This window comes from Mytilus californianus, unplaced genomic scaffold (assembly GCF_021869535.1).
Source record: "Mytilus californianus isolate M0D057914Y unplaced genomic scaffold, xbMytCali1.0.p SCAF_22, whole genome shotgun sequence".
Classification (NCBI taxonomy): domain Eukaryota; kingdom Metazoa; phylum Mollusca; class Bivalvia; order Mytilida; family Mytilidae; genus Mytilus; species Mytilus californianus.
Window position 1 is genome coordinate 6,118,168 of NW_026262671.1, and position 26,230 is coordinate 6,144,397.

Genomic DNA, 26,230 nt, shown 5'->3' on the forward strand with positions numbered 1-26,230 from the left:
ATAGAATTTACAGCTAAATGATTGCATCTAAGGCATAAACCTTGCTATTTAAAAGGAGCAAAAGGTTCATTTTTTTTCAATTTTACTAATGAAAAAATATTATCTAAACCTATGTGTTTAAAATTTTGGTAAAACTAAAAAATCACAATTTGTAACAAAACTTTGAATTTGCTACTTAAATAAGTGATTTAAAAATCACTCATTTCAATAAGTCCCCTGACTGATTTAGGACTATCAACATAAAATCAATGGTTAGTAAAGAGGGCGAGACATTTCAGCGTGTGCACTCTTGTTTGACACTTAAACTGGTACAGTAGACTGGAAATATAATTTTGTATTACATCAGGTAATCCAATTACCCTATCAGTCGTGTTCAGGTATAGATTAAAGTAGGATTAGGGCAATTAATTCCTTGGTGTTGGGAGTGAGCTTGCTATCACAGTAAACATTTACGCGATTTTGGGAGAGATTATTCCTAAATTCCTCCCAACATTTTGGGAGGAATATCGGAGTTTCTCAGAGTGACTCCAACATTTTCCTTGGTGTAGGGTGTGGGAGAGCTGGTCAGTTTGAATGGTATTGTATATAAGGGGGGAAACCAGATTCCATACAACAAGCCTTTATGTAACAATTCTAACTTAAAAACCAACCTATTTAGTTCCAGTGGTTTTTTTTGCTTAAGAATTTGTGTATTTAAAGGTAATTCATGATTTTGGGATCACAGATTATCAAACCTACAGCTACAATCTTTGAAAAATTTTCACGTGACCAACGAGAAAAAGAAAGGCGCAACACATTATGGGAGCTGATTTATTCAAATGACCCTTGGTCAATATGAATATATAATCTAACACCTCGTTTATTTACGATGCAAATACTCTGAATGGCTGAGTGTGTTCCAATCGTTATCATGGTTGGCTACTTAACGTTGAATGCCGAAATAAGCATAAGATTTTGCATACTTTAGTCTCAAGGCTGTGAAGTCTCTCGTAACTTGACGTCCATTTGAAAATAAAAGTTAAAATACCGGAATCAGTGGGTCACTGTGAAAACTGTCCAAATATGAGAGAATAAAGGGTGGCAGGTAGATGAAGCTTACATAAATCATCAAATGAAATGATAAATGAACAAATAGAGGCCCGATTTATATGGATCCAATGCCCTCAGAATCAACTGAAAACGGGCACTGAAAACAGTTCTTCAAACATTTTGTCAAATATTTTTCTGGTGTCAAAATTATTTTATCTATCTATCTATCTACATTTGTATCTTCATATTTCCGCACTCAGTCACAACAGGTTGGGCTCAAGTCAGGAAAAGTGGGGTATTCCCTGTTTTCAGGGATCATCCCAGTTTTCTGGTGTTAAAAAACCCCAGTTTACAGGGACTTCCTTTTTCTATTTCAATTCATGGCATGAAATTTACAAAAGCGCATGTTTTTACTGTATCAGTAGTATTTGTAAATACTTTAAGTATCTCAGGAACAACAAAACATGAATAAGTGAAGCCTTGTTTTTTTCTAGAACTCAAAAACATACAAATCTTTTGTTTAGGAATCAGTTGATCAAGCTGCATGCTCCAGGTGAAACTGATCATAACTGAATTATGTTCACTTCTATTGAAATTTTCTATTCATTGAATTTAAATGCCTAAGTGATTAACTTATCTTTTTGTCTTCTCATAATTGATGATCGAGGTATGAATTGGTGAACAAAGGAATAGTTTTGTTGTCAGTTGAGCATCAAATAAGACCTGATAAGAATTATAGTTATCTCGTACCATTGTAAACTCGTACCAATGTCAACTCGTACCACTAAAAAAAACTCGTACCAATGCAAACTCGTACCACTGCTAACTCGTACCACGGTAAATTCATACCATTGTAAACTCGTACCAACTTATTTAAATGCATTCAAATGGTGTTTAATGATGAATATATACTTTAATTTCACTCAATACCTCTTAAGTCTGTAAAATGTATATAATTTGAAATTACAATGACCAATTTGTAGCTACCTATATTTCCGCACTTTCTGTGTTGCCATTTAGAACATACATCACACTCTATTGCTTCTTGTCGGGGTCTAACCAGAGAGTGGCACCATATACAATTGTCGTCTTCCATTTTGGTTATGAGGAACCTCACAAACATGCCCCATTTTATGAGGAAAGTGGGCTTTGAGACAACTCATGTCAGCTTATGTTTTGATGATCAGGAATTTCATTTAATAATAAACATTATACATTTAATTCCAAGCTGTTAAATTATATAACAACAATCAAAATCTAATAATATGATTAAACAAGTTGATTTTTGTCTAAGTTTTCATTAAAATCTGGTATGAAATTCAAAGATATTTTAAGTTTTTGTATAAAGCTTAAAAAAAATAATCATAAAACATTCGTATTTTTGTCTAAGTTTTCATTAAAATCTAGTATAAAATTCAAGTATTTCAACTTTTTTTATTAAGTTTACCAAAAAAAAAATCATAAAACATTCGTTTTGAATATATTTTTAATGGTACGAGTTTGCAGAGGTATGAGTTCTGATTGGTACGACTTCCCAGTGGTACGAGTTTACGTTGGTACGAGTTAACTTTTTTGGTACGAGTTTACGTGGTAAGAGTTTACAATGGTACGAGTTAACTTGCTTCCCCTGAAATTAGCTTGATTTTTGAACTTATAAAAACACTTGCTATCATATAACATTGTTATCACATGTAGAAGGTGCGCTTTTGTAGATTTCATACCATAAATTGACAAGGAAAAAAGAAGTCCCTGTTTACTGGGGGTTTTTAACACCAGAAAACTGGGGTGTTCCCTGAAAACAGGGAATACCCCAGTTTTCCTGACTTGAGCCCAACCTGTCACAACTTTGACTGACAATATCACAATCTCAACTCATGTCATGATCTGACCTCATACTGACAATTTTCTATTATGTTAAAAGCATTACCATATAACTGCTTAACACCACAGATATAAAGAATAGTAACAAATCTTTCTTCATTTTCATGGCTAATTATTCCTGTTGTTATTTTGCCGTCGTCAGATATGGGCTGATCATGTGAGTCAACCAAGATTACAAATTCAACAAAACGAATTATAAACATTTTAATTATCAAAACTGTTTTTGATTTCAATAAATCTCCATTTAGACGTTAATGACGTAATATATTATCTTTATGCCTTGAAATTAAAACAATAAAGAAATAAATCAGATTCGTTTGATTTTTTTCTTACTTTTGATTCTGAAAAATGGCTTACCAGTATGGACAGGTACTTCCTGTTTTATTTTTCCCTTAAAAACTTATTTATTTCAAATTTCAATTACATATTTGAACACAGATATGTAATGATAATTAAAACACGCCATTTGAAACAGAAAAAATCATCTTGTGTGATAGATAACATTTTTAAATGCTTCAAAACTATTGCTTCGATTTCAGGTATGACCAAAAACCACAAACAGGGTTGGCACCACTCATATCATAATATATATTATCACTATTTACCAAACATTTTTTTTCTACGTTCAATGCTTCGGGAAGACATTTGAAATAAGGAAATGTGAAATGATTGCCAATTAGACAACCACCAAAGATCAAATGGAGCAATGACCACAGACACAATGTCAACAACAGTCAACACCGCTATAAATTAATATAAATCTTATCGTTATTTGTCCGCCTTTACTGGACATCACAGCGGTTCCAGACCTGCCAACTATCCTGATTTATGGGGGATATCCCCCATGAGAGGTGTTGACCTGAATTTTGAAATTCTTTATTATATAAACTGATAACCTTAAAACAGGCATTCAAATGAGTTAAAAGGGTATTTAAACAAATATATACTCATTCAAACAATATAATAGTAGATTAAAGACATGTATGACAATATAAGAGGCGCATTAGGTCCTCTTGCGCTTAAAATCCCCCATGGAGATTTTGAAAAGTTGGCACGTATGCGGTTCCGGTAAAATTTTGACGTCACAATACAAAATATCTGACGCCACAATGGAAAAGTGATTGTTGTATGACATCAATATTTCAAGCGGGACAGATTCTCAGGTCACAGCCGGGAATAGCGATAAGGTGTATTTATAAATGAGGGTACATGTAGGAATGCATCAGGCATCAAACGGTCATTTTACCGTTACTCATTAGTGTAAAATTGGTTCAAATTTTACCGTGATTTGTCAAAATATCTTTATCTTTATTTGTCAGAGGTCTCAACATGCTCAAATAATTATCGATACTGTTATTTTTGGAAAAAATTAACATGATTAAACGTGATTCGTCAAAATCAGTCGATTACTTTTATTGTCATAAAGAAAGTACATTTTATCGCCATACACCAAAATTTATAGTTTACGTCAATTGGCAAGAATTTTTACCGTTATATGTCATGATAGTACCGCCATTATCACCCTCATAAATTGTAATTCATTCATCATGTTTTTAATCTGCACCGAACACTTTGATAAAAAGTAAATATTTTTATTGTAAAATCACAAATTAAAGCAACCCTGAACTCAGATGAACTATCCTTTATTGATAAACAGAAGAAGAAGAAGATGAAGTAGATGTAATAACTATACCGGCCAAATCATTTTGCAAATGGGGAACACTATTCCCCAAATAAGTAACAATCCCTGATGAGGGATTGTTTTCTCATTTGGAGAATAGTTTCCAATTTGGCGGGTTGTCCCCAACCTGCTACATGCAACAGTAGTCCTTACTAGTATGGCCTTCTACAAATAGACAATCAATACCGTATAGTCAGCTGTAAAAGGCCTGATATGAAAAATATGAAACAGTTCATTTGAGAAAAGTAACGGATAATGTATAACAAAGCAATGTACCAAAATCAATTATGATGGACATGAGCCAACGACAACCACTGGTCTACAGACTCCTGACTTGGGACTGGCACACAAAGAATGTGGCACGGTTGTTCATTTGAAAAAGCATACTGGTAAGAGGTCTGGAAAAATTATGGTCATGACAGAAGGGTCACCAGCTAGGATAAACATGATTTATTTTTATAGCACTGTGGTAAGTGTGCGATATTACACTGGTTCTCATTTCTCGTTTTGAAACGTTATACATGTATCCTTCATCCCTTAAAATCGATCACCTTTTAGATCCTCATTTTTTCTTGATTACTGTTGTCGATGATCATAATGACATTATTTCTTCTTAAAATCTATGAACAGAAATCAATGGCCTATATGATTCAATTCAAATGAAGGTAGTTCCGAGATATGGTAGTTATGCCCCCGCCGTAGCAAAGGGGCATTAAGTTTTACCCTTGTCCGTCTGTACGTACGTACGTCTGTACGTCCTAAAGTTGGTTTCCATTCTCTAACTTTAGTTTGCCTCAATCAAATGTTATGAAACTTATACACAATGCTTATTACCACTAAATACAGATCAAGTTTGAATTTTGGGGGATTCACTTTTACCGTTCTGGAGTTATGCCCCTTTACAAATGGGTTTCCGTTCTCTAACTTAAGTTTGCCTCAACCAAATGTTATGAAAATTATGCACAATGCTTATTACCACAATATACAGATCAAGTTTGAATTTTGGTGCCGTCACTTTTACTGTTCTAGAGTTATGCCCTTTACAAATGGAAAAATTGCTAAATTGCTAAATTTTTCATTATTTTTTCTAAATATCAAGTAATTTTTAAAATTGGAGTTATCTTCCTTTGAACATGATTATAGTTGAATCAACTACAATCAATGCTTTATACAATGAAATGTTTAATTTTGCCTTCCACTGATAAATTAAACCCTTCATTCCTTAAAATCTTTCAAAGTCTTCTTTGAAAATTGGAGTTATCTTTCTTTGTGCATAATGGTAGTTGAATCAACTACAAACAATACTTTATACAATGCAATATTCAATTTTACTTCCTACTGATAAATTAAGCCAATCTTTACCATTCAGTGCTTACAAAACCAGTCTAGGGTTATGCCCCTTTACAAATGAAAAAATTGCTGAATTTTTTCGTTTCCATTCTCTAACTTGAGTTTGTCTTAAAACTAAATGTAATTTCTAAAAATATCAATGTCATTATTCAAGTAATTTTTAAATTTGGAGTTATCTTCCTTTTTCCATGATTATAGTTGAATCAACTACAATCAATGCTTTATACAATGCAATGTTTAATTTTGCCTTCCACTGATAAAACACAGATCAAGTTGAATTTGGGTAAGTGTCACTTTAACCATTATTGTGTTATGACTCTTTATAAAACGAAAGATTGCAAAATTTTTAGTTTCCATTCTGTAACTTAAGTTTGCCCCAACCAAACATTATGAAACCTATACACAATATTCATTACCACAAAACTAAGATCAAGTACAATTTTTTTGTTTCTGTTCTCTAACTTTAGTTTGCCTCAACCAAATGTTATGAAACTTATACACAATGCTTATTACTACATAATACAGATTATGTACGAAATTTAGTGGTGTCACTTCTACCATTCTTGAGTTATGTCCCTTTATAAATACAAAATTGCTGAATTTTTTGTTTCCGTTCTCTAACTTTAGTTTGTCTCAACCAAATGTTATAAAACATATATAGAGTTATGCGTGTTTACAAATAGAAAAATTGCTGAATTTTTAGTTTCTGTTCTCTACTTAAGTTAGCCTCAACCAAATGTTATGAGACTTACACACAATGCTTATTACCACAAAACTCAGATCAAGTTCAAATTTTGGTAGCGTCACTTTTACCGTTCTTTGTTATATCTGTCAGTCATACAGAATCCTTTTTTTTTTGCATCTTGGCTGCACATGTGTAGTATTGGTTAAAATTGTTGAAAATACTTAAATGCCTTATCATTTTTGTCGAGCCTGGGACTGTGATCCGCCAGCGACGGTGGACACAGTGATGGCGGCATTAAAGGGAAAACTCGCGATTTTTTACTTATAGTTTAAATATGTTCATTATGACATAAAATACATATTCACAAAGTTGTATCGCTATACATATGCTATATGTGCAGTTAGAAAGGAGAAAAAATATTGACTACTTCCTGTAGGTCGTGACGTTTTCTCCTGGTATTGCATGCCGGTATTTAAAATATAATCATTTAAAAGTCTTGGTCTTTAATCATACTTTAACGTAATCGTAAGCACGCTGATGACTAATTTTATATCTTATTACCATCCAATAATAAGAAAATAAACGAACAGACATGCAATTGTTTACATTCATGAGCTAAATTTTCTATATTTACCATGACCAGAGACCAACTTTCATAGAAGTTAACAACTGTAGGTTACAATTAGTTTTAATAGATTTAAAGCACCTGGCCTTCACATTCATATTATTTTGCACAACCATATATCTTAAGAACAGGAGAACAACAGAAAAGCAATAACTATCTCTTTATATAACTGCCAAGAAAAAAAGTTATAATTACCAAAAAATTTCCTGCGAAACAAGATGTTACAAAATGGTCCTCAACCACAACCTTGCTCTTGGTACATATTGGTATTTTATAAAAGTTTAAATGTACAACTGTATATAACGTACATATAAGTAACCTAAATAAATCCCATTTGGAGTGACCCTTAGAAAGTGTGAACCTACCAGACAGGTAACTATAGTAATGCTTGCTTCTTGTAAGTTTAAGTTGCAGATCCAAGTCTGTTACAATTCTTATTTTTTTAATGGATCCGGGAAACTATGTACATATGATGTAGGCATCTTCCATTACTTGGTCAGGTAGAACATCCATAAACTTGACAATTCATTTTAAAACTGAATAAAGATTATGACATGTCATGCTAGGACTAAGTACCTGGTAATGAGATATCCGTGGTTATTAGTTTTCAAGATGACAACTTGCTGAGAATTGATAGTCTGTTTTAAAAATCGATTAACTCATTTATCTAGACGAATAAACCTTTAATATTTTGGGAATATGCTTATTTATTTAGGATGAACATAATATCAAATTTTTATTTTTTTGCAAATTTTCCCTCAAACAAACTTCTAAAAAACTTAATATTTCAGAAGGTAGAAGACGAGATTCTTCCATACTTTTTATATATCATGTATATTCAGTCAAGGGTATAACTTAAATAAATTATTAGAAAAAAATAACATACATGTAGTTATTGTGGGCTAAAATATACAAAAACTGTGATAACACATGTATGTTACATGTTTCAAAGTGGCAATACACATCATTTGTTTTGTTAAAATGTTTGCAAGTTCTATTGATATTATTATTGTCTTTATGTAGACTAAACTGTAGAAAGATATAACAGTTCATAGTTTACCAATGATGCATAGTACACCTATGTTATTACAGAAAAAAATATGCCTATAATAACTAAAGGGTGTTAATACAGCTGCTCTACATCACTCCTTAGCATTTGCTCAGACATACATTATATATCATGCTTAATCACAATGTATTTTAATAATTCATTGTAAGAATTAATGATCAGAGCATGTAATAAGGTTCTGTGAAAGCTTCCAAGTAATTACGTATACCAAACTGTCTCATATAATACATCTAATAAGCTACATGCCTGTAATAACTAAGCCTTGATATTATAACTATGTGTAATCCCTTGAAATCCTTGTCTCATTGATTTACCCTGGTTGATTAAAAATGTTTTAATTTAATTTGAAAATTAATTATCACGGCTATGTATTAAGTTACTGCACAAAGTTTCAAGAATTCCCTAGTGCCCACCAAAAATAGAAATATTTATGATTATTTAACAAATAACAAACGTATGTCATTTGTATGTTACTACAGATGATGAAAATTTTAGAAACAAAGAGTAGACAACTCATGAAATTATCTGTTTAAACAACATGTATGTTATTTTCTCTAATAACTTATTTAAGTTATACCCTTGACTGACATAATGTTATGAAGTTTCCGTCTGTCATATGTTCATTGCCTTGACTTCATTTTCATGGTTCAGTGACTACTTTAAAAAAAATGGTAAGATTTTTAGTATTCTTAATTTCTCTCTTTTTATGAGTAATAGGATAACTATATTTGGTATGTGCATACCTTGCAAGGTCCCAATGGCTGTCAGACAGTTCTCACTTGACCTTGACCTTATTTCATGGATCAGTGAACATGGTGAACAAGGTTAAGTTTTCATGGTCATATCCATTTGATTTCTAAGGTACTATAAGCAATATTATTGCTGCAATAGGTCTACTATATATGGAATGATTGTAAGGTGTATATGTCCAACTGGGAGGTGTCATCTGACCATGACCTCATTTTCATAGTTCAGTGGTTAATGTTAATTTTTTTTAAGCGGGGGCATCATTTAGATCTGTGTCCCATGGACTCTCCCCATTTATTTTTAGATACATTTTATACAATTAAAAATTATGGCGGGAACGAGCAATTTCTTCATCCAAGTTTTCATCACAACCAAGTTAGACACAACAAGGTTGGTATGTAGTACTTTCTTTACTAGATTTAGTTGAGCGGACATTGGAAGTAGTACTATTTAAACATGCTATACTTATGATTTATTTTGTAGAATTGATAACCAAACAGTAAGAAAATAAATATGAGCTTTAGACGTGACCATCACCGTATATCAAGAAGTCATGACAGACATTCAAGAGGAAGCTATGATCATGAATGGAGTAGACATGCTTCACCTCCAAGAAGAGGGGAAATGGCCCCTAGCCATTACTTTGAAAGAGATATAAGGGATGAAATGATACAGGATGCTTATAATCAAAGATCAAATAGTCCTGCAGGATTCAATGAAGCTAATGATTGGCATGAATCCAGGAGTCCAGAAAATTTTTCTAATCAGAATTACAGACATGGATCAAGAAGTCCAGACCATCACATGAGACACAGTGATAGATCAGAATCAAGATCTAGAAGACATAATAGTTATATTGAACAAGACTATAGACAAGATGCAATTAGTCCAGATCATTACAATGAGCAGGAAAATAGACCCAGGTCAAGAAGTCCAGGACGGAACGATGAACATAACTATAGAGATAATGAGACTAGTCCAGATCTTTACAATGAACAGGAACATAGACCCAGGTCGAGAAGTCCTGATCATTACGTTGAACAAGACTATAGTCATGATGCAATAAGCCCAGAACGTTACAATGAACTAGAACATAGACCCAGGTCAAGAAGTCCTGGTCATTATGTTGAACATGACTATAGACATGATGTGATAAGCCCAGAACGTTACAATGAACAAGAAGATAGACCCAGTTCAAGAAGTCCTGGTCATTATGTTGAACAAGACTATAGACATGATGTGATAAGCCCAGAATGTTACAATGAACAGGAACATAGACCCAGGTCAAGAAGTCCTGGTCATTATGTTGAACAAGACTATAGACATGATGTGATAAGCCCAGAATGTTACAATGAACAAGAACATAGACCCAGGTTAAGAAGTCCTGTTCGTCATGATGAGATTAGTCCAGATCAATATAATGAGCAGGGACATAGACCAAGGTTTGGAAGTCCTGGTCAATACAATGAACATGACTATAGATTTCAGAGCAAAAGTCCAGAACCTTTTATTGAAAGAGACTATAGATCCAAATTCAGAAGTCCAGACAGGGGTTTTGAAGTAGACCGTAGACATTCTGTTAATAGCCAAGTAAGACACGGAGAACAAAACTTAAGCCATGATAGTCAGATTGAAGATTTTGATCCTAGAGACAAGGATGGTTATATCGTAAGAAACTCAAGAAATGAACCAGGAGTTCGGAGTCCTGAGCAATTTGTTGAGCCTGATAGTAGGCTTATTACAAACAGAGACTATAGACAGACTTCAAGGAGTTCAGATAGAGGCTTAGGTAAGAGAAGGGATTCTAGAAGCCCAAGACAGACCATAAGAAATCAAAGGCATTTGAGAAGCCCAAGAAGAGAAGTTAGGAATAGGAGGCATTCAAGAAGCCCTGCTATAACAAATACAAGGCAATCTATGAGTTCAGAGAGAAGATTAAGACTCAGACAGGATTCAAGAAGCCCAGATAGAGTTTCTAGGCAGGAGCTCACAAGACATTCTACAAGTCTCGAAAAACGCTTGGGCCCACCTGTAGATGAAAGAGACCATCTGGATGTAGATAGTGTATGGAATGACAGAGTTATTCATTCCAGAAGTCCAGCAATACTCAGAAGTGATAGAAGTCCAAGTAATGAACCTCATATTAGTTCATGGGGAAATGTCATTGAACATGAAGTTACCCAATGGAATAGACCCGAAAGTCCAGGTTTTTACACCAGACAATCAGATAGTCCCATGCGATTAAGGCAGGAATATGAAGACCCACAAATGGATAGTCCCATAAGAATAAGGCAGGAATATGAAGACCAAGAAATGGATAGTCCTATAAGAATGGTCCAGTTGTATGACGACCAACAAGGTGATAGTCCAAAAGGATTGGAAATTAATTTGAATAGTCCAATGAGAGTTGTATCCTGTCAGGGAGACGATATCATGGTGAATATAAACCAAAGTCCTAAAACTGGTAATAACAAAAGTAAAAGTCGTAAAAATAGTATACAGGACAATAGACTACATAGAATTTATCAAACCTCAGAGAAAAACAGAGAGGATAGAAATGATAGCAAACAAAACAATAATCATGGTAGACCGTCAAAAGGTAGAGAAACAAGACGAAGGGAACCAAATAGACTAAAAATTCCTCAGAATCAAAGGCAAAATAAAAGGGAAGGGAGCAATCAAAGATCTAGAAGTCCTCTTGGTAGCAGAGGTCGTAATAGGAGAATGAATGAAGATAGAAGATCCAGAAGCCCTAGAGAAGGTCAAATTAGAGATCAGAGAAGAACCAGAAGCCCTAGAGAAGGTCAAATTAGAGATCAGAGAAGATCCAGAACTCCTGGACAAAATGTTCATGAAAGAAATGAAACTGAGAGGGAAAGAAATCCTGGACAAAATGATAGTGGAAGAGACAGTAAATCAAGGAGCCTAAGTCGAAATAGGGAATTTCGGAGAGGTGATAATAGGCGGAGAAATACAAAGACCTCAACAGGTGATCGTAGATCATCTGATAGATATCACAAGAACAATAATAAAAGGGAGGTAACTCCTACACGTGAAAGGCAGGAATCTAGTAATGAAGAAGAGGTTGGTACAGACATTGATTTGAAGAATTTGAATGTAATGAAAACCATTGGATTAGGATCTCAGACAGCCCAGTGGGATATGGTTAGCCAGACTCCACCCTTGGACATGACCAGACCACCCATGACACCTGTACCATACAATGTTCCCCAACCAACTTTGCCATTAAATTCTTCAATAAACAACAGTCAACCTCCAATGATGAATTTAAACCCTAATTTCCAAAACATGCAGCAGGTTCGGATGCCTTTTGGAGCTAACGTATCAAATATGGTGCAAGTTCCATATCCTACAAATGTTGTCGGAGGTAATTTTCTGCCTGGAAGAATGCCCATGGTTAGTTCAACACAAAACATACAGAATGTCAGAATGTCTATGAATCCTAACATGTTAAATTTTCAACAGATGCGTGGACAAGCAAGGAATATTGGACATAACTTGTTAAGACATAGAAATCTGCAGAATCTTCAACAAGTGCGTTTAAATACTACAGTTAACCAACCTCAGTTTGGTTTTAATACAAGATTTAATCAAACACAGTCAAGGCCAGCTTTTAATAATACACAGAATACTACTGTTTATCCAGTGTCATCACATATAAATGCTACATTGAATCCAACACAGGCTAGGACACTTCCTCAGAATATGCCAGCCTTACAGCCAGTTTCAAAAAGTAACCCACAATTTGAACATTTGTCAACTTTAAAAACCACATTGGCAACTATATCAAGTACTTCTACAACAGTGACAAATACTGGTAGCAATCGTGAGATCAAGCCAGTATCATTTTCTATAAAAGCTAGTACAAACAATGCACCACCTTGGCAATTAGCAAAAACTTGTACTCACAATACCACACTTTTGCCTGTATCTAGTCGAAACTCTAGATTTTCACAAGCAGCACCTAAACTCACACTTGCTTCTTCATCAAGTACAGATAAGAGTATGGTTTTGTCCAACACTGCAATTCCTTCAAGGGCAAATATTCAGACTGTAACAGCCCAAAAAATGTCTGAAAAGGTGTCATCGGGAGCTTTGAATAAATCTGAAGAAAGTATTCTACAGGCTCAGTTACAGTACATAAGACAACAACAAGAAATTGGAGCTAACTTTGGTGTACAAAAATCTGCTGTATCCAATGAGAAAGAAGTGATAACCTCTAAGAACCAAACAAACAAGGAACCAAAATTTGAAAAAGATAGTAGTGAAAAATCGGCCATTATAAAAGAAAAGGGTCCTGTTTCATCTCTAACTTTATGGACCAGTCATTACCGACGGCAACAAAAAAATCAAAAGAGAAGTTCTAGGAGAAATTTCAACAGAGAACAAAGACGAGCAAAGAAAGAAAAGCCTGAAAACCAAAAAGGAGATACAGAATTAAGTATGAACCAAAAGATTGAAAACCAAGAAAATACGCTAAAGGATAAAATAAAATGTGATGAACTTAATGTAAATGAAAAGAAAGGGAACAAAAAGATCGTTAGTCAAAATGATGACAAAAAAGCTTTGAATCAAGAGATCAAAATGAAATATGTAACATCCCAAGTTATGCATCAGTCAAAAACTAATGATGATTCAGCAAAAAATTTGCCAAAGAGTGGTTTATGTTTTACAGAAAAGACAACTAAATGTCAAACACAGCAAATAAATAAAACGCCAATTAAAAATTTACCTGTGTCATTAGCAGGTAATAGTCAATCTTACTCTGCACAGAATAATACTATAAACGTCATAAAAACTCCTATTTCATGTAACAAAACTGGCTTAATTGGAATAAGTCATGGAAAATCTACCAATACTGGTCAAAGTTTTCCTGCAAGTGGGATGTATAATCAACCAAAGGTTTCTATTGGCAACCAGAGTAACTTTGTACATCCAGCCTCAGTGCCTCAGCCAGTTCCACCCCCTAGCATTCAAACTTTTGGAAATCATCTACAGAAAGTTTCACAGGCAAATGAACTAAACAGAGGAAAAGCTGTGAAGCAAGTTCAATCTGGTTATAAACAAGCTCCTGAAGTCGCAACACAATTAAAATTTAATACATTAAGAAAATTGGCTCAAGATACAAAATTGCTGAGTGAGCAGAAAAGTAGTGCAACTGGAACATCTGAATTAACAAGAATTGGATCTGTTAGCCAAGGAATTTCAAACGTCCATCGAAAGACTTTATTTTCTTCTGAAACTGAAACATCAGATTTTGATTATGAAGTAGATCCCGAAGGGTTGCGTACAACTTTATCTGTGGATCAGAACAAACTATCGCTAGTTAAAGACACATCTCAAATTACATCAATGACTGAAAAAAATGAAAACAATAGTAAAAAAGTAAATGATACCCAATTTAATGTAGAAGAGAAAATGATCGAAGATAAGACTGACAATGTAAATGTTGAACCGATGGATGAGGAACCAAGTTTGGCTTGTAAAATCAAACGACCTTCAGTTTGCCCCATACCAGAGTGTCAATTTGTAGCCTGGAGGTTAAAGAGACATGCATTTTCCAGTCATCTACCTTGGATTTTTCGGGATGAAAAATGGTCAGCGAATATTCCAGGATGTGGGGCAGCAATTCATCAGTTGGTCATATGGATACTTGGTGCACGATCAAAACCAGACGGACTAGTCATGATGCTAAATGAATCGGGTCTCATGCCGAAAAATGTTGAAATCAATCAAAATGATTTTTGTCACTTAAAAAAACTCTGTGAAGAACAGGACTGGCCTGTATTGGAAACATTCACTCTTCAACCAATAAACTCGCCTGCATGTCTTGTTCATTGGAGAGCCTTGCTATTATTATTGATATACATAAGTAAACCTAGACGTCAAAGATTCCGAGAAATGTTCAGTAAAAATTCTGCTGATGATGTGAATAGAAAGACAATGCAAGGTCAGCAAGCTGTTCTGAATAAGGACAGCTCAGTTCCAAAGCAAGGTAGAGTAAATGATGTCGGTAATGATAGAAAAGAAAGATCACCAGTTTCAAAAAGAGCAAGAGCTGAGCTTCCTGATAAAGGAAGGACAGAAAGGCAATTGGATGAAAGCAGATCTATGACAGGGTTTTCAGCTAACAAATCGAATGAACAAGCAAATAATAGGTTTTTAGACAGTGATCTTGGGTCAGTGAAGACTCCAATTGTTATTGATGGTGAAACAAAAGAACAGGGTGCAAAGGTCAGTGATTCCAGCAAATCAATAGGGAGAACTTCAAGTTCTAAATCAAATGATCAATCTAAAACAAATATGTCTACAAGTGGGGAATCCAAATCATCAGAAAATTTAAGGTCAAGGTCATCAAAAGGTGACCTAAAGTCAACTCCCAATAAAAGTGATTTCAGGTTAACATCATCTATAAATGTTGAAAGGAGAAGAAGAAGATCACCAAGAAGAGGTCGAAGTCGTTCCAGAGATAAAATAAGGACACCTGTTAGACAATTCAGAAATACATTAGGCTCACAAAGATCCACTCTAGACATAAAAGATGCTAAAAATTCTGCAAATTTGAGGTCAAGTAGAGTTGCTAGTGAAAACATTAAACAATCAGACGATTCATCTGAAGATGAAGCAAAAACAGCTTTAGAAATGTCAATCAGGTCAACTTTACTGGAATTAGAAAAATCCACTGAGGTAGCAAAAGCTGCAATAGCAAAACAGTCAATTACTGCAAAACAGTCTTTAACACAACAACCTTTGGTGGCAGCATTTGTAGGGCAATCTAGAACAAGCACAAAACATATGGAATCCAATGCTGATAACTCTCCTGTATTGAATTATAGATCTGTCCCTCAACAATCAGTAGCCAAAACAGGAACTGCATCAGAGCCTTTTTCTAAAAGGTCGGGTTTGGAGGCATCTATGTGGTCGACTTTGAAAGAATTACGGAAATCTTCGTTAGAAGGTCCTTTGAAGTTAAAGTTAGAAGACACTATGAAAACTGTCCTGGAAGAAATGTACAAATCAAAAATGGAAGATTTGAAGAAAAAGCCCCGAGTGGACACAGCTAATTCTTCCTCTTCGAATGAAATTAAGAAACACACATTTGGGGAACCATCGATGCTAAAGCAATCTGAAGATGATGCAAAGAGAGCAGAATTAGAATTCTCAATGAGAACTGCATTAGAACAATTCTGCACACTTTTAGATACTTCATCGGAAATGGTTGGGTCTTCAACAAAATTGACAGGATCCTCTGGAAAAACAGTTTCAAGTGTTAACCTATCTAGTACAACAATGTCAGATCAGAAAGGTAATAATCTGGTTAATCCAATGGAAGAAGTCCAGGGGAGATCCACTGGAAAATTGTATGGAGTTGTTCAGTATGCTCCATCTCCATCCTCAGATGAAGGGTCTGATTTTGAAGGCATGTCTGAGGAAAGTCCACTTTATTCCCCTTTGTCAATACCAGACATGAATGATGATCTTGAAATAAAGAGCAATAAGACGGTTGTAAGTGATGCAAACTCTGCTTCAAGTATACAGAAATCGTATGTAAAAGACTGGAATCATAAATCACCATGGGAGATATGGGGCGAAAAAATGTCAAAAGAAGCGACCAAGGTTCCAGACAAAACCCCTACCTCTAAATCAAAAGAAGATATGTGGGAATCTGTGAAATTATCTGGTGCTAAATTGAAATATTATCTACAGCAAGACCCACCAGTGGTGTTATACAAAGATGAAAAAGATGGAAAATGGAAAATTGCAGGAAATGAAAAAGAAGCTAAGAAACTGTTATCAATGGTTAGTGTGGGGTCAAAGCTCAGTCAGATCTGATTTAAGTGGTCACATTTTCTATTCATGAGTTGCCTTTTTTTTTTTAAGTTGTAAATATAAAAATGATATATGCTTCGTTTTCTGATTTTTCTTTATTGTTTATTTTCTGTTTCTTTGTAGACTAAGATGAAAACATTCATTTGTTGGTGGTTGTTTTTTTTTAACATTTTTAAAGTTTCTATGGGCATGATAGGTGAAGATTTACTTTAAGAAGCATTATGGGTAATTTCAATGTATGTTCACAAGATAAACATAATGTATAGTCAATGGCTAGATATTTAATGTGACACTTATTGTCAGAGACTATTTTGATGTACAACTTAACATTAGATAATATTTTGATAGTAAAACATGTTGAACATAGTAGAAGTTACACAATGCCGAAGTTAATTTAATGTACCTTGAAGACAGTGTTGTCTAACGGTGCAGAATACACTTATATGTGAAGAAGTTCACATAACATATTTCTTTCTTTTTTGCTCTTTTTATTAATAATAATATAAGTTATTCTTTATAGTTTTATTTTGCTTTTTTCCTTAGTTTATCATCCTTCATGTCTGTATGTATGTTTGAGATGCTATATGTATTCTGAAGAGCTTCATGAGTTAATGCTATAGAATGTCCACATGAATGACATGATTATTGCCAAAATAACTGAAGCGTGAATACAGCATATATATTATATCAGAAACATACTGCATTTAAAAAATATCAATAAATTTACACAAAAATTATGATAAATTGTATAGTACTATAAATAGAAACCTTGCACATTTTGCATACATATATCTTTGTAGTGTAAGTCATTGGAAGTCATGCTACTTCTTTTACACCTAGCATTAATGTAGATGTATATTGTGCATGGTACTCGTTTGCTGAAAAGGTTTCTCTAGTTTGTTCATATATATAGGCATCTTTCAAAAGAAAGTTTTTATTTTAGAGCAATGATATTTTTTTTATCAGAATTACCTTAAATTTGTATAACGATGTATTTCCATTGGATTATTTCAATACTTCATCATATAGGTATTTTTTTTTAAAAGAAGGCATATTTCAGAGAGGAATTGAGGGCAATAATATACTATTTATCAGAATTACCTGTTCCATTGGATTACAATGTGTTTATTGGTTTTTTATTGAACATTTAAAAAGAACTGCTTTGACCTCAAACAAGAAGTTCTGTTGACCTCTTAATCAGATTTGACTGAATGTTTGATTATAGTCTTTGATATTATCATTTATGTTGTGTAAAGTAGCTTCAGGTTTATATTCATATTTTAACACCTAATTGATGAGCATGATTGAAGGTATGTAAGTTGTGATTTGTGATAATACCTGAATGAAATTGTGATGGATTGTCTACAGGAAGTAGTGTCAGGATTGACAACGATCTTTAATAATACAATTTCATTCTGTCCATCAAGTCAACTTTTTTGGAATTAGAAAAATCCTTGGAGGTAGCGAAAGCTGCAATAGCAAAACAGTCAATAACTATGATGGCAACAACCTTTGGTTGCAGTATTTTTAGGGCAGTCTAGAACAAGTATGAGACAAACTCTTAAATCTAATGAACATTTACATTCTTGATGGGTAAAACTTAATTATTAAAATATTGGAAACATAACACACAGTTGATTTAAAAGTAAAAAGTTAATAAAAGTGTTGCAGGAAAATCATTTCTGCAGAAGTTTCCTGACCTTAGTAAGTATATATTAGAAAATAAATGAAAGGTCACACCAATTGTTTTTTAATATAGAAATTACTCTGGCCAAAAGTTGAAAGCTGGCAATCCCATAAAACTAACAATTATTAAATTAGACAACTCTTATGCAGTAATGAAAGAATTTCATCTTTTTAAATAACATAGAGTGTTATTTATTTCAGGGTGCCCCTCCAGGAGGTTATGGTGCTCCACCAGGTCAGCCAGGATATGGTGCTCCACCCCCAGGACAGCCAGGTTATGGTGCCCCACCCCCAGGACAGCCAGGTTACCCTGGAGGTCAGCCTGGATATCCTGGAGCTGCTCCACAGCCAGGCTATGGACAAGCACCTGGTAAGGAAAACATGATTCTGTAGTTTTTATTGGACGAGGAATTCCAAAAGTTATATGTTATTTCTGTATAAAATGCAACATCTATGACTGCATGTACACTCTGTGACAAGCTTCAGTCACTAACAAAGTTAAAACAACATATAGAAATGAAAAGGCTTGATTTAATTGTTATTTCATGGTTTAAGCATACAAATGTTATTAAAAGAATTGAATGCTTCTTTTTGTCAAGGTTGTAAAAGCATTGAATGTGAGATTATTTTCAGTTTAAAGCATGTCACCTCTACATTCAAAAGGTGCCTCAGTCAACGCCTTTATACCCAAATAAAAGTACAAAAAAAACCATTTAATTCTTAAAAGTTTTAAACCCTTATGATTATACTTGATGAAGCTAGCCATAATCCTTTATTGAATATTCATGAGGATAGTTTTAAAATACCATATCCCATCAAATGATTTAAGGTCTTAAAAGATCTATCCTTAAAACAAAAAAGTGCAAAATTCACTATCTTAATGATAAAATCTAATTGAAATTACCTAATTATGTGATGGATAGCTTTAAAATTTAGGTTATGAAATCAATTACTATTGTGGAAGGGGAGATAATTTAAAACTTTTTTTTTGTAGGAGGTTATGGAGCAGGACCTCCACCAGGAATAGACCCCAGTGTATACCAGTGGTTTTTAACTGTGGACCAAGACAAGAGTGGACATATCACAGCCCATGAGTTACAACAGGCTCTTGTAAATGGAAACTGGTCACATTTCAACCCAGAGACATGTAGACTAATGATAAGTAGGTCACTGTGGCCATATTTTGTGCAGAAACATGAATCTCACATGAGAAAATTTATTGTTTTTAGTCAAGTCTTAATTATAACCTCTCAAAATTTTTATCATTGCATGTGCATTTACTATGCTCAAATGGAGGTACAAATTTAAGTTACACTTGCTCAATAACTATAATTCCAATAATGGGTTACATAATCTAATTTAAATATTGTATGTAGTTCAGTGCATCAGAAATCATTTACACAACATAGAAGTTTTGCAGACCTGCCAACTATCCAGATTTATGGGGGATATCCCCCATGAGAGGTGTTGACCTAAACTTTGAAATTCTTTATTATATTTACTAAAGACCTCAAAACAGGCATTCAAATGAGTTAAAAGGATATTTAAGCTCATATATACTCATTCAAACAAACAATATAGTAGTAGACTAAGAACACTTATGACAATATAAGAGGAGCATAAGGTCTTGCGCTTAAAATCACCCATGGAGATTTTGAAAAGTTAGCATGTATGGTTTTGTGACACCCTGAAGTGGCAGAAATTTCACTTTTCATATCTATTTTATAAATAAATACACGAAACAGCATTGCAACTGGATACAGATTATTGAACAATGGTGGAAGCTTAATTAAGGTAATTCAATAAATTAAGGTAATTCAATGATGGCGGGGATAGTTTGATGATGGCGGAAGTCAATTTAACAATGCCAGAAGATACATGTAATTTAACGATGGAGATCCTTGATACTGTTAATCCCCCAGATAAATGATGTGCATTTATTTCATTAATACGTTGAAGTTTTCTACACACTAAAAAATACACTACAAGTATTTAACAAAATATCTTACTATTATAATTGATTGTAAGTTATACTGACATATTCAAACCTAAATATCTTTTTATTCACAACCATTGTTTCAGTTTATAAATCGTATGAATACATTTTTCAGGCATGTTTGATCGGGATAACACAGGAACTATACAGTTACATGAGTTCCAAGCCTTGTGGAATTATATCCAACAATGGAAGGGTGTGTTTGAGAGATTTGATGGTAATCGTTCTGGTTCCATAGAAGCACATGAGCTGATACAAGGTAGGTACCAGTATTACTAGTTGCATAAGGTTAACACTTTGATGGATAGCAAGAATCAGTAGATCCAATACTACAAAAGCTGTTTATATTAAAATAAGGAGATGTGGTTTGATTGTCAATGAGATAACTATCTGTCCAAACAGATGAGGATGAAAGTTATCATACAGCCATCAGAAGTGAGTTGAACCCAAACAATATAGTCAGCTTTAAAAGGGCTTGTCATGACAAAGGGTGAATCAATTCAAACGAGGAAACCAAAAGCCTTATTAATACTAAAAACAATAACAATAAACTGATATGATAGACAGTAACATATGACAACCACTGAATTACAGGCTTCTGACTTAGTACATGTAAACAGAATGTGGTGGGATTAAACATTTTTGTGAGTGCTCAACCCTCCCACTTACCTGTAACAGCAATGTATTAGCACAACATGGAATCAAACTTAAAAAATCAGTTGGCTCCACCACAACAAAAAACCTGAACAAAAAGAACCCCCAATACACAGTACCAATCTAAAAGGACTCGCAGTTACTGAAAGCTAGTTCAAAGCAAATATCAACTTATGAATAAACCATCTTTTCCTAGACTAAAATATCATTCAGAACACATCCAACAGATTTAGATCTAGACGTCATAATCAGTCTGAGGAAAGACATTGTGCCATGCCAAAATATAAGTATCGACAGGATCCTGATGTAAAACCCTAACTGTTAATAACTGTATAGCATGTTATGTTTTAATTTATTCAAAGCAAAAAAAATGTAGGTACGTATAAAGACAATATCAAAGACCCTACCACAGTGTTAATAACCTTTAAGCATAAATTTATTCAAAGGATCAATACTTTTACATGGATTGTTTCTAAAGTTGCAGAATCATTTAACAACATCATTGCAAAAATTAGGTTGTTATAAGGTCCAAATTTCCAAATTAAATCTTTTTATGAGTCACACTTGTTTTCAACACTTTTTAGCTCACCTGGCCCAAAGGGCAAATAGAGCTTTTCTCATCTCTTGGCGTCCGTTGTCCGTCGTCGTCGTCCGTCGTTGTCGATGTTAAATTTTTACATTTTGAACTTCTTCTAGAGAACCACTGAATGGAATGAAACCAAACATGGCATGAATGTTCCTTATGAGGTGCTGACCAAGTGTTGTTACTTTGTAGCCGATCCATCATCCAAGATGGCCGCAAGCGGGGGACTTAGTTTAACATAGGACCCTATGGGAAATACATACAAATGTCTTCTTTTAGAGAACCACTGAATAGAATGAAACCACACATAGCATGAATGTTCCTTATGAGGTGCTGACCAAGTGTTGTTACTTAGAAGCCTATCCATCATTCAAGATGGCTGCCAGCGGGGGACTTAGTTTAACATAGGACCCTATGGGAAATACATATAAATGTCTTCTTTTAGAGAACCACTGAGCGACACAGGCTCTTGAGAGCCTCTAGTTTCTGTAATTCCTAAATTTTGTTATTCATTCTTTTTCTTAATTATTAGGAAAAAATATTTAATCAATTTTCAATTTCATAAGGAGACCTAAGAAAATCCTTGTTTAAAAATGAATTATTTGAAAAATTAGGTTAATTGATTTCTATGAATTTTCGTTGTCATGATTTTGCTCAACATCTGAGGATGATAGTTTAAAATCACTTTGCGCTATGGTGAGTTTGACTTGGATCTTAATTGACTAGTTTTCCTGTCCAAGTTAGTGGTTCTCATCAGGCACTCTGGCTTCCTTCACCAATTAAAACTTGTTTCCTTGATATGGCCAAGAGTGTTGAAAATGGTGTTCAACACCATCAATCAATCAATCATTGTTATTCAACACAGCATTTTTCATGATTCTGAAGTAGTTTAAGGAGGCAGTGCACCAACCCAATGGGGCATTCTTGTCCAACACTTCAATAAAGTCGAACTTTAACAAATTTTACTCTTAATTTTATGATATTTGTTTCTTGCTCATGTAAGACAAACTGAACTGAACTGAACTGAAAAGATCTGATTTTGATCAGATTGACAGTTTCTATGCTAAAAACAGAATCAGTAATTCTAGGATTTTCTGTTTCACTTGTTAAAGTAAAAAATGCAATAACAAGGGGTAGAAAAATTTTTAAGCATTTTAAAATAAAGGATCATACGAATTTTCCTTTTTTTCAGCCTTCCAGCAGATGGGATATAACTTATCACCACAGTTTGGTCATATCGTTATTTCAAAATTTGATGTTAATGGTAGAAGATCGCTAACATTAGACAACTTTATCCAGTCATGTGTCATGCTAAAATCGTTAACAGATTCATTCAAAGAAAGAGATCAGCAGATGCAAGGAACCATTAGAATGGGCTACGAAGATTTTATGACAACTGCAATTTTCAACAAAGTTTAGACACAATTGTTATTTGGGTTTTCTTACTTCATATATTTTTAATGTGCTTGAATGAACAATAATGCATGAGATAGCTTATCTATCCTTGACCATATTACATATGGGCTTTAATAATTGACAATTTTTTATTGTATCAAGGGAGATAACAAATTTCACAGTGTACATCTTTGAAACAAATGAACTTGTCATTCATCATCAGACTTATTAATTGCAAAGAATAAAAATGACAATTTTTAACGTGTCTTCCATTGTTCAGGGAGATAACTATGCTTCTCAAATTGAGGAGCTTGTCATTCTTTGTGAAGCCATATCTCTGCTAAACAGAATGGTGAACTTCCTCACAAATGTACTCAAATTATGCATTTTGTTTCTTATTATAAGTAGACATTATGAACAGGAGGAAGTAATATCCTCAAAATCAAAGATGTCTGAAAGTGAAAGCATTAAAAGTCTGATGATGGAATGGCTTGAGATTCTGTTTCATCGACTGTTTCATCAGAGTTTTCAATACACTAATTTAACACATGGTTATATCAATTTTCAAATTTTTATGATATTTATATTTTACAATACTAAAGTGGTATGTTTAAAAGTAAATGTTGCATGTATATTTATTTGATATGTAAATGTTGGAAATATCTTCTCTGTAAGGCACTGTATACTGAAAGTCTAAAAATTGATAGTACAAGAAAAAAGGGAGGAATAGATATGGGAACTGGGAAAGATAGACAAAACTTGAAATTATTATGGTGAAAGGAGCAAGTAGAAGAAATATGTGAAAAGTAATATAAACATTTCTTGAAAAAAAACTTTTTGTTTGTAAATTTGAATTTTACGCTTTATGTACTTTAGAGATAGTGCTATTAGGTGTGTGAATCTTTTTTTATTTTCATATTTTTGTCAATAGCAGGATATAGTTTAACATTAATCTGTACTAACTGTCAATCACTGATAAAATCTTAGGTAGGGACAACCTGTATTTACTGCTTTCTGTCGCCAACAAAGTTACTTCCTCTGAAAGATCAACCTTGATTTTTCTGTTTTATTTCTCATAAAAAAGTTACTTCCCTATAAAAAAAAGGGTTTGTGAGTTTCCATTCTGTTTTGCTGAGCATGACGCTTCTTAAGCAAAAACTATGTATTTATGAATGCAATCAAATGTTATAACGAACAAAAATGTCATACTGATATTGGTGTATTAAAACATATCAATATGGTGGTATGAGGCTTGAATAAAATTTTACTAAGAATAACTTGTATAAAATATTACACATGATATTGATTTTTCTCAGAGCTTTTCTTCTATATGTGTAACATGTATGATTTGATGTATTTTTAATGTGCAGATTCCCTTCATGCATTTTATATGCATCTCATTACTGAGATAGAATAGACCCTGTACTAGGACTGTTCATTTTTAAGTCTGTTTTTTGTCTGTCTTCAACATCAGCAGTAGTTATTGGTGTTCACTACTCTGTTTCAAAATAACAAGCTTTTTAAAAGACTATTAGAAATTGATAGTATATGCATAAAGGAAGTGAAAAAGCAGAAAAAAATGAAGGGTTCGTGAGCTTGTTTTAGAGATATAAGCCATTGAAAATTTGGCAGGAATTGATTCTCTCTAGATTTTTCTTACATAAAGGAACATTGGCTCCTTTTTTCTTTCAAAAGGTATGAAAAAATAACAAGGATTTTTCAGGATTTTGAAATATGGCTTTTTAAACTATATGTAATAAAATTAAGAAAGAAAAGCAGGGGTTAGTAGGCAAAATTTTTAATGGCACTACATGGATAAAACCAGAGGATTCCGAATATCTGACAAAAATTGTGAAACAAGAAGAGCGAACATCCTTAACAAATTGTTTTGTAGCCAGAGAATATCTTCTACCAATCTGTATCAGTGTGAAATAAAAGAGGTTGAAATGCTAAATATCTTCATACATATGTATACTATATAAATGTTTTTGTCTGTATATCATTATGTGTTGTGTTGCCGCCTCTTAACTTTGCATGTACAGTAACATTACATTAAATCTTTGTTAAAGACTGATAATATTTCTTTTATTCAGTAACTTGTGCAAGGTCAGTTATTTATGCTTGGCTCTCCAGGTTTTCTCCATAAAATTAAATCGTGTTATATTTCTGTATATTTTGGTATGTACAAATGTATAGAAAGTAACTTGAAAACACAAAAATATGTCTATCAACTCATCCATTTTGCCCAAATCATTTTTGAAATACCTATGGTCCACACCAATAAAACTATACATGTACTTTGCATACTGTGGATTAATTTATTTTAGTGGCTTCCAATTTTCGTGGATTGAGGTACAATTGTATTTTTGCAGATATTTGGTTATGTAGTTTTGCCAAAGTCGGCATACAAACCAATAGAAGATTTGTACTTTGTTGAATAGTTTACCTATACCCACTAAAGTTGATTATATTGGTTATTTATGTCATTGGGTAGCTGTCTCATTAACATATTTCCTTCATTTCCTTTTATCTTATCTAGCAATCCTACATTCAGTCATTGACATTAAGCAGGTTCAACAAATCTACAGTTGAAGCTTATGTAGCTCTATTTGGCTATATTAGACCAAACTAGCTAAAGAATTATCTTCCTTTGAAATTTTTCATAAGAAATTTAAGTTTTTGCATTAATATTTTGAATGGCAATCTGAAACTTTTCAAGCATAGTTGACTTTGCCATAAAACCAGGTTCAACCCAACTTTTTTTCTTAAAATATCCTGTACCAAGTCAGGAATATGGCAGTTGTTATCAAATAGTCTGTTTCTATGTATATTGGCGTTTGTTTTTGTAGCAGTTCAGTGTTTATGTTGTTACATTGTTTTCCTAGTTGATGTGTTTCCCTCGGTTTTGGTTTGTGACCCGGATTTGTTTCAGTTAAATGGATTTATGACTATTGAACAGCGGTATACTACTGTTGACTTTATTTATGTGCACTTTCAA

General features: G+C 33.6%; 2 protein-coding genes across 2 annotated transcripts in view; one reads left to right on the forward strand and one right to left on the reverse strand.

Annotated features, from left to right (window-relative positions):
• The window catches only part of LOC127732185 (NPC intracellular cholesterol transporter 1-like), a 90,330-nt gene extending 87,266 nt beyond the window's left edge, over positions 1-3,064 (reverse strand). Inside the window, exon 1 of the mRNA XM_052241251.1 lies at positions 2,957-3,064. Within this exon, the coding sequence (XP_052097211.1) occupies positions 2,957-3,016 (60 nt within the window). The 5' untranslated portion in view covers positions 3,017-3,064. The remainder of the gene's footprint in view (positions 1-2,956) is intronic.
• A 5,942-nt stretch (positions 3,065-9,006) lies between these two features.
• Positions 9,007-25,309, forward strand: LOC127732183 (uncharacterized). Its single transcript, XM_052241250.1, has 5 exons — positions 9,007-16,888; positions 18,806-18,974; positions 19,599-19,766; positions 20,716-20,859; positions 23,030-25,309. Exons 1-5 carry the CDS (start codon positions 9,581-9,583, stop codon positions 23,254-23,256), a joined length of 8,016 nt encoding a protein of 2,671 aa, XP_052097210.1. The 5' UTR covers positions 9,007-9,580; the 3' UTR covers positions 23,257-25,309.
• Positions 25,310-26,230: the final 921 nt, after the last annotated feature.

What these genes read in the sequence shown, in the direction of transcription:
- LOC127732183 (XM_052241250.1), top strand. Translation starts at nt 9,581, where the DNA reads ATGAGCTTTAGACGTGACCATCACCGTATATCAAGAAGTCATGACAGA. An exon ending in AGGCTATGGACAAGCACCTG is followed by an intron (nt 18,975 to 19,598) that starts GTAAGGAAAACA and finishes TTTTTTTTGTAG; the next exon opens with GAGGTTATGGAGCAGGACCT. An exon ending in GACATGTAGACTAATGATAA is followed by an intron (nt 19,767 to 20,715) that starts GTAGGTCACTGT and finishes TACATTTTTCAG; the next exon opens with GCATGTTTGATCGGGATAAC.